The following is a 13,357-nucleotide window of genomic DNA, read 5'->3' on the forward strand; positions in this document are numbered from 1 at the left end:
TAGCGACCTCCGTGCTAAGACATAGACAATGAAGCTTTAATTGACGCCTTGCAGCGGCTGTAATTGTCACGGACAAATATAATTTTCTTAAACGGGACATTTTTCTTCTTCTCTATCACCGATACCGTACCAGTAGAACTTGGAAACTCTCCGGAGTATATCCTATGTATGTATGAGTAACCTTATGGCTGAACGACGCTCGCTTCGACTGCAGTCTCCCGATGATGCTGAATAGACAAATTTCGAAATCCTTGCGACACGATATTCGTACCTTTAATTCCGCTCGTGTTAAAGATACGATTGAGCGGAATAAAGGCTCTAAAGTGTTCGCAAGAGATATGTCTATTGGATTGGGCAAAGCCAAATGACAAAACTGAAGAGAGATTATGGCAGTGTAGCGTGGACTAAAGCGGAAGTGTTAGGGAAATCGAGGAGTTCTATGGACGGCTCTACGAGTCGGTTACTAAGCCGTTTTCAGCGCGGCGACTCAAGACCCAAGAGCAAAACTGACCAGACACTATACCTACAGAAGATATCCCGGATATCAGCCTGTACGAGATAAGGATGGCCCTGAAACAGCTTAAGAACAACAAGGCGCCGGGTGAGGACGGAATTACGTCAGAGCTTATGAAGGCGGGTGGATCAACGGCTCTTAAAGTCCTTCAGAGGCTCTTTAATTCCGTTTGCTCGAAGGCACAACGCCAGAAGCGTGGAACAAGAGCGTTGTGTGTTGTTCTTCATGAAGGGCGATTACACCCTTTTGAAGAACTACAGGCCCATCTCGCTGTTGAGCCATGTTTATAAGCTGTTTTCCAGGTAATTGTAAATCGTCTCGAACGCAGGGTCGATTACTTCCAGCCACCGAACAAGCCGGGTTCCGAAAGGCTACCGTAGACCACATTCTGCGGCAGGTCATACAGAAGAACGAAGAGTATAACTTGCCGCTATGTCTAGCGTTTGTGGACTACCAGAAAGCCTTTGATTCGGTCGAAACGTGGGCAGTGCTAGAGTCTCCAACGATGCCGTATCGACTATCGATATATCGAAGTGTTGAAGTGTTTGTATAAAATGCCACTATGTCGGTTCGAGTACAGGAACAGAGTTCGAAGGCGATGCCCTTGAAAAGAGGCGTAAGACAGGGATATGTCATATCTTCGACACTGTTTGCTGCCGCTTTGGAAGACGCCTTCAAGCTTCTGGAATGGAAAGGACTACGCATCAATATCAACGGCGAATACATTACATCACTCACCTTCGTTTTCCACGATATCGTGGTGGTCATGGCAAAGTCGATGGAAGAACTCAGCACAATGCACAATGCTCGAAGGCCTCAATCGAGTCTCCAACCCAACGGGTACCTAGGCCTCAAAATGCATAGGGGCAAGACAAAGGTCATGTCGAATGTCCATGTGGTGTCTACCCCTATTTTGGTGAAGAATTCGGTTCTTGAAGTTGTTGACGCGTATGATACCTAGGACAAACCGTCCAATTAGATAAGTCCAACTTCGTGAAGGTGGTTAATCGTAGAATCCAACTCGGATTGGCAGCGTTCGGGAAACTCCGCAATATCTTTTCGTACAAAATTCCTCAGTGTCTGAAGACGAATGTCTTTAACCAATGTGTGTTGCCAGTGATGACATATGGATCTGAAACGTTGTGCTTCACTATATGCCTTATAAATACGTAGGCTCAGAGTTGCTCAACGAGCTATGGAGAGCTATGCTTGGGGTTTCTCTATGGGATCGAATCAGAAATGAGGAGATACGTAGAAGAACAAGGGTCACCTACATAGCCAAGCGAATTAGTAGTTGAAGTGGCAATAGGCAGGTCATATAGCACGAAGAACAGATGGCTGTTGGGGCCGAAAAGTTCTCGAGTGGAGACCGCGGATCGGCAAGCGCAGCAGGACGTCCACCAACGAGATAGACGGATGACTTGGTTAAAGCCGCGGGTTCACAACTAAAGCAACTGGATGTCTACGGGGGAGGCCTATGTCCAACAGTGGACGTCCTATGGCTGAGATGATGATGATGTAATCAATGACTAATAATAATTAATTGTAGTAAAATATAGAATGCTTCGAAAGTCAGAAATTCAGTATAGAAAACATTTTGAACTCGCGCCGATTTTACGCCGATACGCTGATCGGCGGCGGCGGCGTCGAAAAAATGGCGGCGGCGGCGGCGGGTCGGCGCGGCGCACACGTCTAGTGTGAACTAAGCCTCGACCTCGCAGCCTGCGATGAGCCTCACGAGTCGAGACACTAGGATTTAGTGTCCCGACTCGCGAGTCCTGGTCGCGTTTTGACACTCTGCCTGTCCCTGTCTGTGCAGACACTCACGTGGAAGATGGTGTGCGTGAAGTACGCCTTGTCACTTTGCAGCCTGCTACGAGCCTGACTCGCGTATCGGAGGACCTAGTGTCCCAACTCGCGAGTCCTGGCGGCCTGTCGACACTGTCTGTCTTTGACACTCACGTGGTAGATCGTGTGCGTAAAATAAGCCTCGTCACCTTCCAGCCAGCGAAGAGGCTTGCGAGTCGAGACACTATACTACGGCCATTACAAACGTGCCAACTGAGTCATAAATCATTATAAAGGTACATCTCGCTCGAGCTCACAGGCCTTATGGGACTGCCCTAGTGTTGTGTGTAGTGTGACACTAGGGAGGCAGTCCCATAAGGCCTGTGAGTGCGAGCGAGAGGTACTTTTTAAAATGATTTATGACTCAGTTCGCACGTTTGTAATGGTCGTAGTATAGGTGGCCTGCCGACACACCGTCTCTGTCACTCACGTGGAAGATGAAGTGCTTGAAGTACACCTCGTCACCTCACCCTCACAGCCTGTCGCCTGTCGACACTCTGCCTGTGTCTCTATCACACTTAACACTCACGTGGATGATGGTGCGAGTGAACTACGCCCCGTTAGCGCAAGGTAAGGGAAGGTAAAGCTACAAATCCTGCGAAGAGCTTCACGAGTAGTGTCCCTACGTGCGACACCGTCTCGCACCTTTGCGACAAACTGTGCTATCTCCAAAGTTGCGCTATTACCAGAAAAATCAGCGTCGTTGCACTATCTGCGGCGACACATGCTGAGTGGACTCCTTTTAGAGACCACAGTCAACACTGTAATAGGCATTAACATACTTACCTACTATTATATTAAGTAATTTCTGTAAAAATATTGTTGCATTGTGTGTTTCTAATAAATCTTTCATTCATTCATTCATTCATTCAGATGTCACAGTTTTGTCGCAAAGAAGCGGTCTGTCTCGGTCACTCACGTGGAATATCGTGTGCGTGAAGTAAGCCTCGTCGTCCTGCAGGCGCAGCGTGCGCGCGTGCGCGAAGTGCGAGTGCGCGAGGCGCGCGTCGGCGCGGCGCCCGCCGCCGCCCACGCCGAGCTCGCGCCGCGCCGCGCGCGCGCACACGTTCAGCGCCGCGCCCGCGCTGAACACGGACGCCGCGCCGCGCGGGTCCGGGCACTTGTGCGGCCTAACAACAACACCTTCAACATTTAAAACTTCATTCCAGACTCACAAACAATAGGTAAAATAACACAATAACAAAATAGATCAACAATCGAGGGGGAAATGGGTTTAATGCTTAAATTACTAAAAAATATATGTAGAAACTTTTTTTTTGTATTACCTTGGTTTTAGACGAAGATTTTACTTTATGCACTAAAGCATAAAACGTCATTTTATGTCGCCTAGATCCAGCATAAACATGAACTTTACGAGCATGAGAAGTGAAAAATAATATAACTATGTTGCATGCCTGAAATATTCCTGCCTCAGCATAAATGCAGACTCCTCGGGTGGAGTCAGCGCTGGTTTCCTCGCAATTGAATTGAAAAGCAAAGTGTATAACATTACATGTTCGTATAACAACGTGAACGCGTTGTACATACTTGTTGTACAATCTATATCCATAATATTCTAAACAAGGTATATTTTTTTCTATTCCTTGGTTATCATTTATCATATTCTTAATTTGGAACGTCAATTTGTCTCACACATTAAATATATTCGCTACGGGTTGCAAACCATCCCTAAAGCTGGGTCCAGACGGTGCAGACTTGCGCTGCGCAGACTGTTGCACGGACAAAAGTATGTGCGACTCGCATCGTCCACACGATACAGACATGTTATTTGTTCTTTTAAACCATGTCTGCGCCGAGTTTTTGATGCCAGATGCAAAAATGCACAGATGTCGTTACAGACTTGAGACTTCACCTCCACACGTCCCATTTGCACCGACTTAAGTCTGTACAGACACGCTGCGCAGAGTAAAGTCTGTGCCGTGTGGACCCACCTTAACGACCCAACTCACTCGAACAGGTTGAACTGCGGGCAGGTGACGACAGGGTTCTTGCAGAGCGCGTGCTGGTTGTAGAGGTACTCGGTGATGATGGAGTGCAGCGTGACGCGGTGCTGGCGCAGCCCCGGCTCGCCGGCCGCCGCGCTCAGCTGCTTCTGGAGCGAGCGGCGCGGCTCCGCCGGCGGCGTGCCCACATTCAACGACTGGTTTTGCACTTTCCTGGGAAACAAAAGAGACTATACAATACAACGTGTCTCTAAGCTCTGGACACACACGAAAATAATGTGTTGATTAGCGTACTTCTAAACCTACTGACTCAGTCGCGGAATGAAAAGGTTGACCACCTTAAGGTTTGTTTCTGCTTGCATTGTTATTAATGTTGTTATTTATTAATAACAAAATATCACTTATTTACGAGTACATTTTGTTCTATTACATAATTTTTTTCGTCTTTATTCAAAAAAAAAACTATTTTTCTCGCTGTCGTGCCGGTGTCGCTCGGTGAAAAATAGTGTGTTTCGCTCGGCTGTAAAGTTGTTTAGCATCTCGTGCCTTTGAAACCCTCGACTACGCTCAGGATTCTTCTTTCAAAGCTTCTTTTGAGCTCTTCAAGAATAGAATGAATAGGCTGTTACTGAAACAGTGAGATACACCTCTGGCCTCATCTGCACTTTTCCGCCTTAGTGACAAATTATGCTTACCTTAACTTAATGACGGCGGGCGCGGGACTGTCCTCGCCCATACTACTGTTGAACAGATCATGGTGATCCCGTATTAGCGAGCTGCTACTACTCGACCGGGACGTGGAGAGGCGTGACTGTGGATAAATGCATCATTTTGAATCGGTGATCACGAGTTGAAAAATATTTATACGAAGGTATTTTTTTTGACATTCATAAGCCTTGAATAAAGATATTTTGACTTTCACTTTAACTTTGAAGGCTAAATTGGGTCAATCAACTTTGTCTTGTTTTGTTATTCTGTCCCGTTGTTCAAGTAACAACAGTGTCAGAGTTACTCAAAAAATTGCTGTATTATATGTATATGCTACTAATGTGCTCAGAGGCCATCCGTAAAGTATGTCACATTAATTTTGCCCATTTTTAGCATTTATATGCGTATTTTCAAAATGGCTCTCTCACAAATAGGCATTACTTAACTTGTAATTTTCTCTCTGTGTACTTGTTTTCTGTATCGCTTATTATTTGTGGTGTGTAAACTAATAAATATTGTATTGTCACTCGAACTATCGTCACTACTTAAAAAAACCTCGTATCTAAAATCAATACGACACCAAAATAGACCCAAGAAGTTCGCTCAGAAAAATCATCGATTTTTGGGTACGAAACAAAAAATCTTGGAAAGTATCACTTGAATTTTTTCGTCACAGCTACGGCACTCAATCTTGGGCGTGTCCGACACGCTCTTGGCCGGTTTTTTAAAGTAGTGACGACTTGTCACTGACAATTGTCACGTTGTAGAAATAGTGCCCTGTACGTACCCTGAGCGCGGGCATGTTGGCGGCGGGCGGCGTGGCGGGCGGGTAGACGGGCGGCGGGGGGGGCGCGCGTGCGGCGGCGGCGGGCCGGCAGCTGCGCCTCGCGCTGGAGCGTGAGCGCGCTCTCGCTGAGGCCGCGCGCCGCCAGGTGCGCCGCCACCAGCTGCAGCAGCTGGCGCTCGTTGTAGTTGATGCGCGTCTGGGCTACCACGTTCGCCTAAAAACAAAAACGTATCACTAATGAACGTAGGTAGGCGCCTGACCAAGGACCGGCCAATTTGATAAGTCAAGGGCCGACAGATCAAAAATTAATAATTAGGGTAAATCCTTATTCTAAAAATGAATTCTATTTATAGATAAGCAGATTTTGTTGAATTCGTGTGTCTTTGTAAATATTAATAAATGTCTTCTTTCTTTCTTTCATACAGAGGAGTGGAAAACGACGGCACCCGATGTGTCGATGGGAACTGAAGCTAACTGAAAGAGCACGAAAAACACGAACTCTTCCGGTAAAATACAATGGAAAACGATTGCGCCACTACATCTGTAATAATTTGGCACTCACCCTGTGTATATTAGCGAGCGACGTCTCGAACTCGGCGCCCATGTGTTTGCTTTTCCCGGAGACTCGCTCCAGCAACTCCAGCGCATATTTCTGGAACATCACATGCTCTTGCCGCTTCTCTTGTAATATCGGGTCTCGCATCAACACTGGAAATAAAACAGCAGGAATAAATTTACACAGTAATGGGAGCAAAATGAAACTTTTCGGCAATCAAACAAAAAAATAAAAGCGCATCAAAGTTCGGAGTGCGAGTCCGTGATGTCAAGCCGTTCTTAAAACTGCTGGGAACTTTAATCTTTAACCTAACGAAAGCGGAGTGGGTTAGTTCCACTAAACGTCCGCAACGACCGTGACACCCTCAACATCGTTCCACTTAAAGCCCGTGGTCGTCGCGGGCGATCGTTCGACGTCATAGATGACGTCACTGTTAGCGACCGCGTCGCGCCCACAGCGCCCACAGAATATAGGTGCGTCAGAGTGGGCTTTCACCATGACAGATGACAGATGAGCGAGATGTCGTCAGAACTTCATGAACTTTCCGAGTCATTATTTCTCATTCGTTTTGCCACAAACCCCACCATAAATTTACGGGAATCCATGTTGAATTAAACTTCAGTCTATGCGAAATATCTTCTCTCGCAGAACGTTTTCACCACGCCGCTGTATTGCGAGCATACAACGATCAAGATATGCGTTCCACTAATAACGTTCACCCACAACGCCCGCGGCCTTTTTTCGTTAGAGGAACGGCAATTTAAGCAGTCGTGGTCGTGGGCGTTGCCGACTTTAGGTGGAACGTGGCCAATGTATCGCTCAATCTATATATCTATCGTCAATGTATGGCTCGAGCTCGATCCCGCTAAAGCAGTATGTAGTGAATTATTTCCGGCAGTGCGAGGGGCTGCGGCAGTGGCTGAACGTAAATGTAAACGTAGTACAACAGTACCTTGTATCTGCGAGGTGGTGAACAGCGGCAGCTTGGATATGATCTGTCGCACGGTGGGGCAGCGCGCGAGCCCGGCCAGCGCGCGGCACGCCAGTCCGCGCAGCCGGTCCGCGTCCGTGATCGGCAATTTCACCATCATCAGCGACAACAGCACCTGACGACAAAAAACTACTCTGTACAAATGACTAGTGTTTCTTTAGTACATGAATTGGTGCACTGTATTGATTACTCTGTGGCCCAGGCGCTCGCGATAGGATTCACCATCCCTCTACCCTCATCCTAAACCAGCCATATTCAAACTTTTTTCTATGTTGGTATCTTGTGAATGAATAAGTAAATGAATGAAAAAAAATTGTTGATTTCCAATTAGAATTTGCTTGGACGCAAATAAATAATGTCAAGTAGTCGATTTTCTATCTCTACTCAATGACAGTGAAACCTATTATAGCCCTCAGCTCTCATAATCTGTGGTCACAGGGCGCCTCTGCCGCGCGCCCCAGCCACGCGCCGCGAGCGGCGGGACGCTGGGATTGGTCAACCGGGGCCACGCGGCAGCCCCCCTCCGGTATGAGTTCTCATCATTGGGCTCAATGGGCTCACTTAGCAACGCGTGTCGCATAATTTTTTTTAACAGGATAATTACTTCGCATAAAACGTACTTGGCATAAGACTCATTTAGCATAATTTCGCATATCAAAACCACAAGACACACTGTTTCCCTAGAAAAACTCCACCCACATAGAAATGAATTGCTAACAGAAAAGTAGGTTAGAACTGTGACCTCACAAAGAAATGAGCTGGTACAGTCACCATCAGATATTTCAAAGGGGCCAAGGAGGTGAAAAATATCGGCACATTCACTCTATTATTAATGAATTAGAGTTCATTTTCGATATTTTTGATTATCTGGCAACTGTACCAGCAAAGTAGATGAAGTTACATTAGAACACAAGGTAAAGGATAGGAGTTTCATACAAACAAGTTTATTGCAATATGAGTTACGACGATAAAATAAAATAATTATGCCAAGCGATACTATGCGATACGATATTATGGCAAAAAGGTAGAAACGTCCATCTCACCATGATTCCGTTATTGGTCCGTACGCTCTCCCAGACCTTCTGTATGACGTCCTCGTACGATTTGAGTGCGGTTTTCTTTTTACTTGATCCGGTAATTGAAAACCGCGTGGTTGAAGTGCCCGCCTGTGAACATAAACATCAACAATTAGGCATGTGCAGCGTCATAATAACTACTTAAAATAATAGTACTAGAATAGCATATTGTGTCTTAAGGGCGGTAAATAAGGAATTACGAACGAGTCTTTAGAATTTCAAAAATTGGCGATACCGCTGTTTGCGCTCTTGGCAGCGCCAGCTCCCCCCCCCCCCCGCAGCATGTGCATGGCGTGCGTGTGCAGCGCGCGCACGGAGCAGCAGCACATCATGCAGTAACAAACTCATTGACCGACCTTGGGCTTCATGAGAAGCACATTAAGGTCGAGGGTTTTATTTGGGGGGTTGCAACCAAGTTAGCCTGCATGTTACGACACTGTTTACGAGCAAGTGTGATGGAAAACATTGTATGTCGCACGGGCGGTACTAGAATTACGAACATCGACTCATTAAAGCCTTCTACTTCGGGCTTCTAATAGACTCTCGTTCGTATTTCCTTATTTACCGTCCTTAAGACACAATGTACTATTCTATCTAGGCATCTGCAACTTTGTTAAAATGTGTGCGAATTTTCATGACTGCTAAAGGGCTCCTACAGATAAGCTCGATATGATATCGCGTCATGCTACTACGCAGCATCATTTTTCAATGCGACGTCGTGTCGTGAAGGATTGCACAGTGATTTTCCAGGACAGGAAGTCGCAACGTGAAATGATACCGCGTCTTAGCACACGATATGGTATCGATTTATGTGTAAGATCCTTAGGCACTAAAAATTAGAGATCCAACGGGTAGTTGTTTGGCCAGATACGGGATACCGGATATCCGGCGGGACCGTTTTATACAATAAAATTAACTTAGAATTAATAAACTGTTGTTAATAATTGATAAAAACATAAATAAATACCAGTGTATCATAACTAAAAGTTTTTTTTTTTTTTATACTCTTTATTGTACAAAAAGGAAATACAAAAAGGTTACAAAAAAGTGTTAAGTACAAAGTGGACCTGAAGGGATCTAAGTTTTTTTACTATCCGGTATCCGGCCGGATAGTAATATAAGGGCCGGATACGCCGGATACCGAATACTGGCCGGATATCCGTTGCATCTCAAAAAAATATGTTTGACCCATTTATTGTATTGTAAAATATGATGCCTGCCGATTTTCTTTATTTGCCGCCTCTCTCTTCCCCCTGGACTCGCTCATCGCACTATAGCAGTGTCGCGCTGGTGGCGCGGCCAACAACTCACCCTGTGCACGGGTGCGCAGACGCAGTTCACGAGCACGTTCAGGGCGGCCTTCTGAACTTCCGGCTCCGGGGCGATCTCACCGTCCGCGGCACCTGCAAACAGAAAACGTTAACCGTTAAATAGTACATTGTGTCTTAAGGGCGGTAAATAAGGAATTACGAACGAGTCTATTAGAAGCCGAACAATGTAAACCGAGTTTTTTTTATAAATTGTTATTATTAGGACGACCGGGTGGCCAAGTGGTTAGAGAACCTGACTACGAAGCTTGAGGTCCCGGGTTCCAATCTCGGCCAGGGCAACTATGTGTATGAATAATACGAATGATTGTTCTTGGGTCTTGGATGTTTAAAATGTATTTAAGTATGTATTTATTAAGCATTTAGGTATTTACGTATTTACTAAGCTTTGCTTAGTTTGGGACTAGGTCCATTGGTCCCATGATATTTATTTATAACTAGCTTAAGCCCGCAACTTCGTCTGCGCGATCTAGGTTATCGCGCGGTGGCGCCCTCTACCGGAATAAAAGGTATCCTATGTTGATCCTTGGGGTTCAAATACCTATATACCAAATTTCATCAAATCGGTTCAGTGGTTTCGACGTGAAAGCGTAACAGACAGACAGACAGACAGACAGACAGACAGAGTTACTTTCGCATTTATAATATTAGTAGGGATTATTTTAGCCTACTCATTTCTCAAAGGGCCGGCAACGCATTCATAAGACATAAGCTTAGGTTATGGATCTCCATGGGCGGCGGTAATTGCGTTACATCAGGTGACCCGCATGCTCGTTTGCTCCCTATCATATTTATAAAAAAACTTACCTAAAACTATATTAACACCCGTAGTGAGGTCCGCGTCGCGCATGTCAATTTTCTCCGTGAGCAGAAGCTGCACGCGCGGCGCTACGCAACACACCGACACGACGTCCAGCGCGGACCGCACGGTTTCTGACCTGTGGGGCGAAGGGAGCTTAATATTAGATTGTACAACAAGAGCATAAAACGAGCCATTTTACCGAGACGTTCAAACAAACACGTCGAGGGAAAAATGGGTTTAATGCTCGAGTTTTACACTCTGCTTTTCACTTCGATGGCGAGGAAATGATATAGCAACAGTGGAAACAATTGTTCACTTACTATGTACCTTTTATTGTTCACGCATTACTATTATAATTGTACTGTTTATTTATTTGATTGATTTTTAGTTTTATATAAATTAAAATTATTCAAAACAATATGTAGAAACTTCTTTGTTTGTGGCTGTTTACACCTAATTGCCTTGCTCTTAGACGAAGATTTTACTTTATGCACAAGAGCATAAAAATAAATTTTATGTCGCCTAGATCCAGCATACATACTAACTTTACGAGCATGAGAAGTGAAAAATATAAATTCAAGTTTACTTACTAGAATATTCTACCAAAAAAAGCAACTTTTTTAGCTGTCTGCGCTTTATGTTCATCATGTCAAAGTCGAGTGCAAAAATATGGACTAATCTAACCCTTCAAAAGTATGTACCTTCAGCCAAATATGTGGCCTACCACCCTAAAGTTGATAATCGTTTGCATGTCATAAAACAATAAGCCAATAGACGTGTCCGTCAACTTGAAAGTTCCACTTTAGCGACATATTCATTTGATAGGAACTTGTTTAAAAATTGGCAGACCACTTATTTGGCTGATGGTACCGCATACTACGCAAATAAGGCCGCAGTGGCAGAAAATCAGCGCTGCAGACCGTTCCACTTTCGCGGAGATACACAAATTGGGCACAGGCCTCCTCTCAGAAGAGTGGGCTTGGGCCGTAGTACACGCGAGCCTAGTGCGGATTGCTAACTTCACACACACCATTGGATTGCTTCGCAGGTTTGCACAGGTTTCTCTGCGTTGCCAAGCGCGACCAAGCCACCGTTGGAGCAGCTCATACTACTAGATCTGTCACTGACTTATGGCACCGCGGGCGGCGAGTGTAACCCTGCCGTTGAAGTTCATCGTACGCGTAACCTACAACTGGTAGCAGCAGCGACACCCTGCCCAGCCCCACCAGCTCGACAACCGGGCAACGGGACCAAGCCACCGCTGGAGCAGCTCATACTACTAGATTTGTCACTGACTTATGGCACCGCAGTGTAGTGTATTACCTGCCGTTGAAGTTCCACTCGTACGCGTATCCTACAACTTGCAGCAGCAGCGATATCCCGCCCAGCTCGACCAGCTCGTCAACCGGCGCCCAGCGGGACCACGCCACCGATTGGAGCAGCTCTATCTGTTCCTGGATCTCTTCGGGAGATGATTTTGATGCCTGAAAAAGAAATTAGAATATAAGATTGTTTTTAAATGAAAAAGACTTTCGCCACCGTCTTTTACGGCTGTATAGAAAATAGAAAAATCTTAACGTATTGCTAAAAAAAAACAAATATTGCAACTCACGAAGACGAGCGGGCTTTGCTCGTGGTTGGTTATTTCGTATCGTATTTGCCAAACATTGTACTGTACAGCCGTTTGTCGTACAGTAAATTAGTGGAAGAAGAAGCAATGCTGATTTACCAGTTCATCAGACAAGTCTTTGTATCCAGAGACGTGGTTCCGGTACAAGGGAGAGTGTAACATGTGTCTGCGGCTCCCCATGAGGCTGCAAAGTCACATTTAGGGGCTGTTTCACCATCCATTGATTAGTGTTAACTGAAGGTTAAATTTGATGCCGTCTCTATTTGTTTTGTTCGAATAGACAGAGACGGCACCACATTTAACCGTCAGTTAACACTAATCAATGTTTTTTTTTTTTATTTGACTTGATGGCAAACGAGCAAGTGGGTCTCCTGATGGTAAGAGATCGCCACCGCCCATAAACATCTACAACACCAGGGGTATTGCAGATGCGTTGCCAACCTAGAGGCCTAAGATGGGATACCTCAAATGCCAGTTGAAACAGCCCCTTAGTGCGCTGAAGCCTCGTTAAAGTATAAGCTACAGTACACTAACCTTGTAGGGGGGAGGTTCGGGCACGTTGTCGCCTTGTTGCCGCGCAACTTGCGCCGCTCTTAGCCTTAAGTGAGCCTCTAAGTACCTGCAGGCAGATAACCATCAGTTTTTATTTTTTATTTTTTTATTGACACTGGCAACGTACAAATTTGTCACATTAGCCCATAGGGCAAAACATTAACTAACCAGAAAAAAAATGTACATCTCACAATACGGTATTTGACTATTTTGTATATGTTTTATAAATTAAAACTACACAATGCCTGTTATTGAATAAAAAAACAATTTTTAAGCTACCTTTACAAATAACAAAGTTATAAAGGTTTGAAATTCAAGATTAGACAGAGAAAGACATACTGGCATGTGACGTCACACGCCAGTACCGTCATACTTGCTGCATAGAGAAAAGCGTTTGAGAAAGAGACAGGTATATAGATTTTTTAAAAAATCACTATAAATAAAATTTTCAACCGATTTAAATTTTCTCTTCGCTAAACACTATCCCCCTTATTCATAAAACTTAACAAGCCTATGTTAACTAACAAATGCTTTGTCCCTTTCTAACAAATAGAAATGTCGAAGTGACAGATAAGGACAAACGAATTATAGCGGCATTTTA

At 45.0% G+C, this 13,357-nt stretch overlaps 1 protein-coding gene across 1 annotated transcript in view; it reads right to left on the reverse strand.

The window, feature by feature from the left end:
• The window catches only part of mahj (LisH and WD40 domain-containing protein mahjong), a 42,301-nt gene that overhangs the window by 14,235 nt on the left and 14,709 nt on the right, over nt 1-13,357 (reverse strand). The window contains 12 exon segments of the mRNA XM_074107617.1: nt 3,282-3,492; nt 4,333-4,539; nt 5,022-5,137; nt 5,822-5,906; nt 5,908-6,035; nt 6,384-6,529; nt 7,330-7,483; nt 8,412-8,534; nt 9,756-9,847; nt 10,580-10,710; nt 11,898-12,058; nt 12,739-12,823. Of these exon segments, the coding sequence (XP_073963718.1) occupies nt 3,282-3,492; nt 4,333-4,539; nt 5,022-5,137; nt 5,822-5,906; nt 5,908-6,035; nt 6,384-6,529; nt 7,330-7,483; nt 8,412-8,534; nt 9,756-9,847; nt 10,580-10,710; nt 11,898-12,058; nt 12,739-12,823 (1,639 nt within the window).

This window comes from Choristoneura fumiferana, chromosome 26 (assembly GCF_025370935.1).
Source record: "Choristoneura fumiferana chromosome 26, NRCan_CFum_1, whole genome shotgun sequence".
NCBI lineage: Eukaryota > Metazoa > Arthropoda > Insecta > Lepidoptera > Tortricidae > Choristoneura > Choristoneura fumiferana.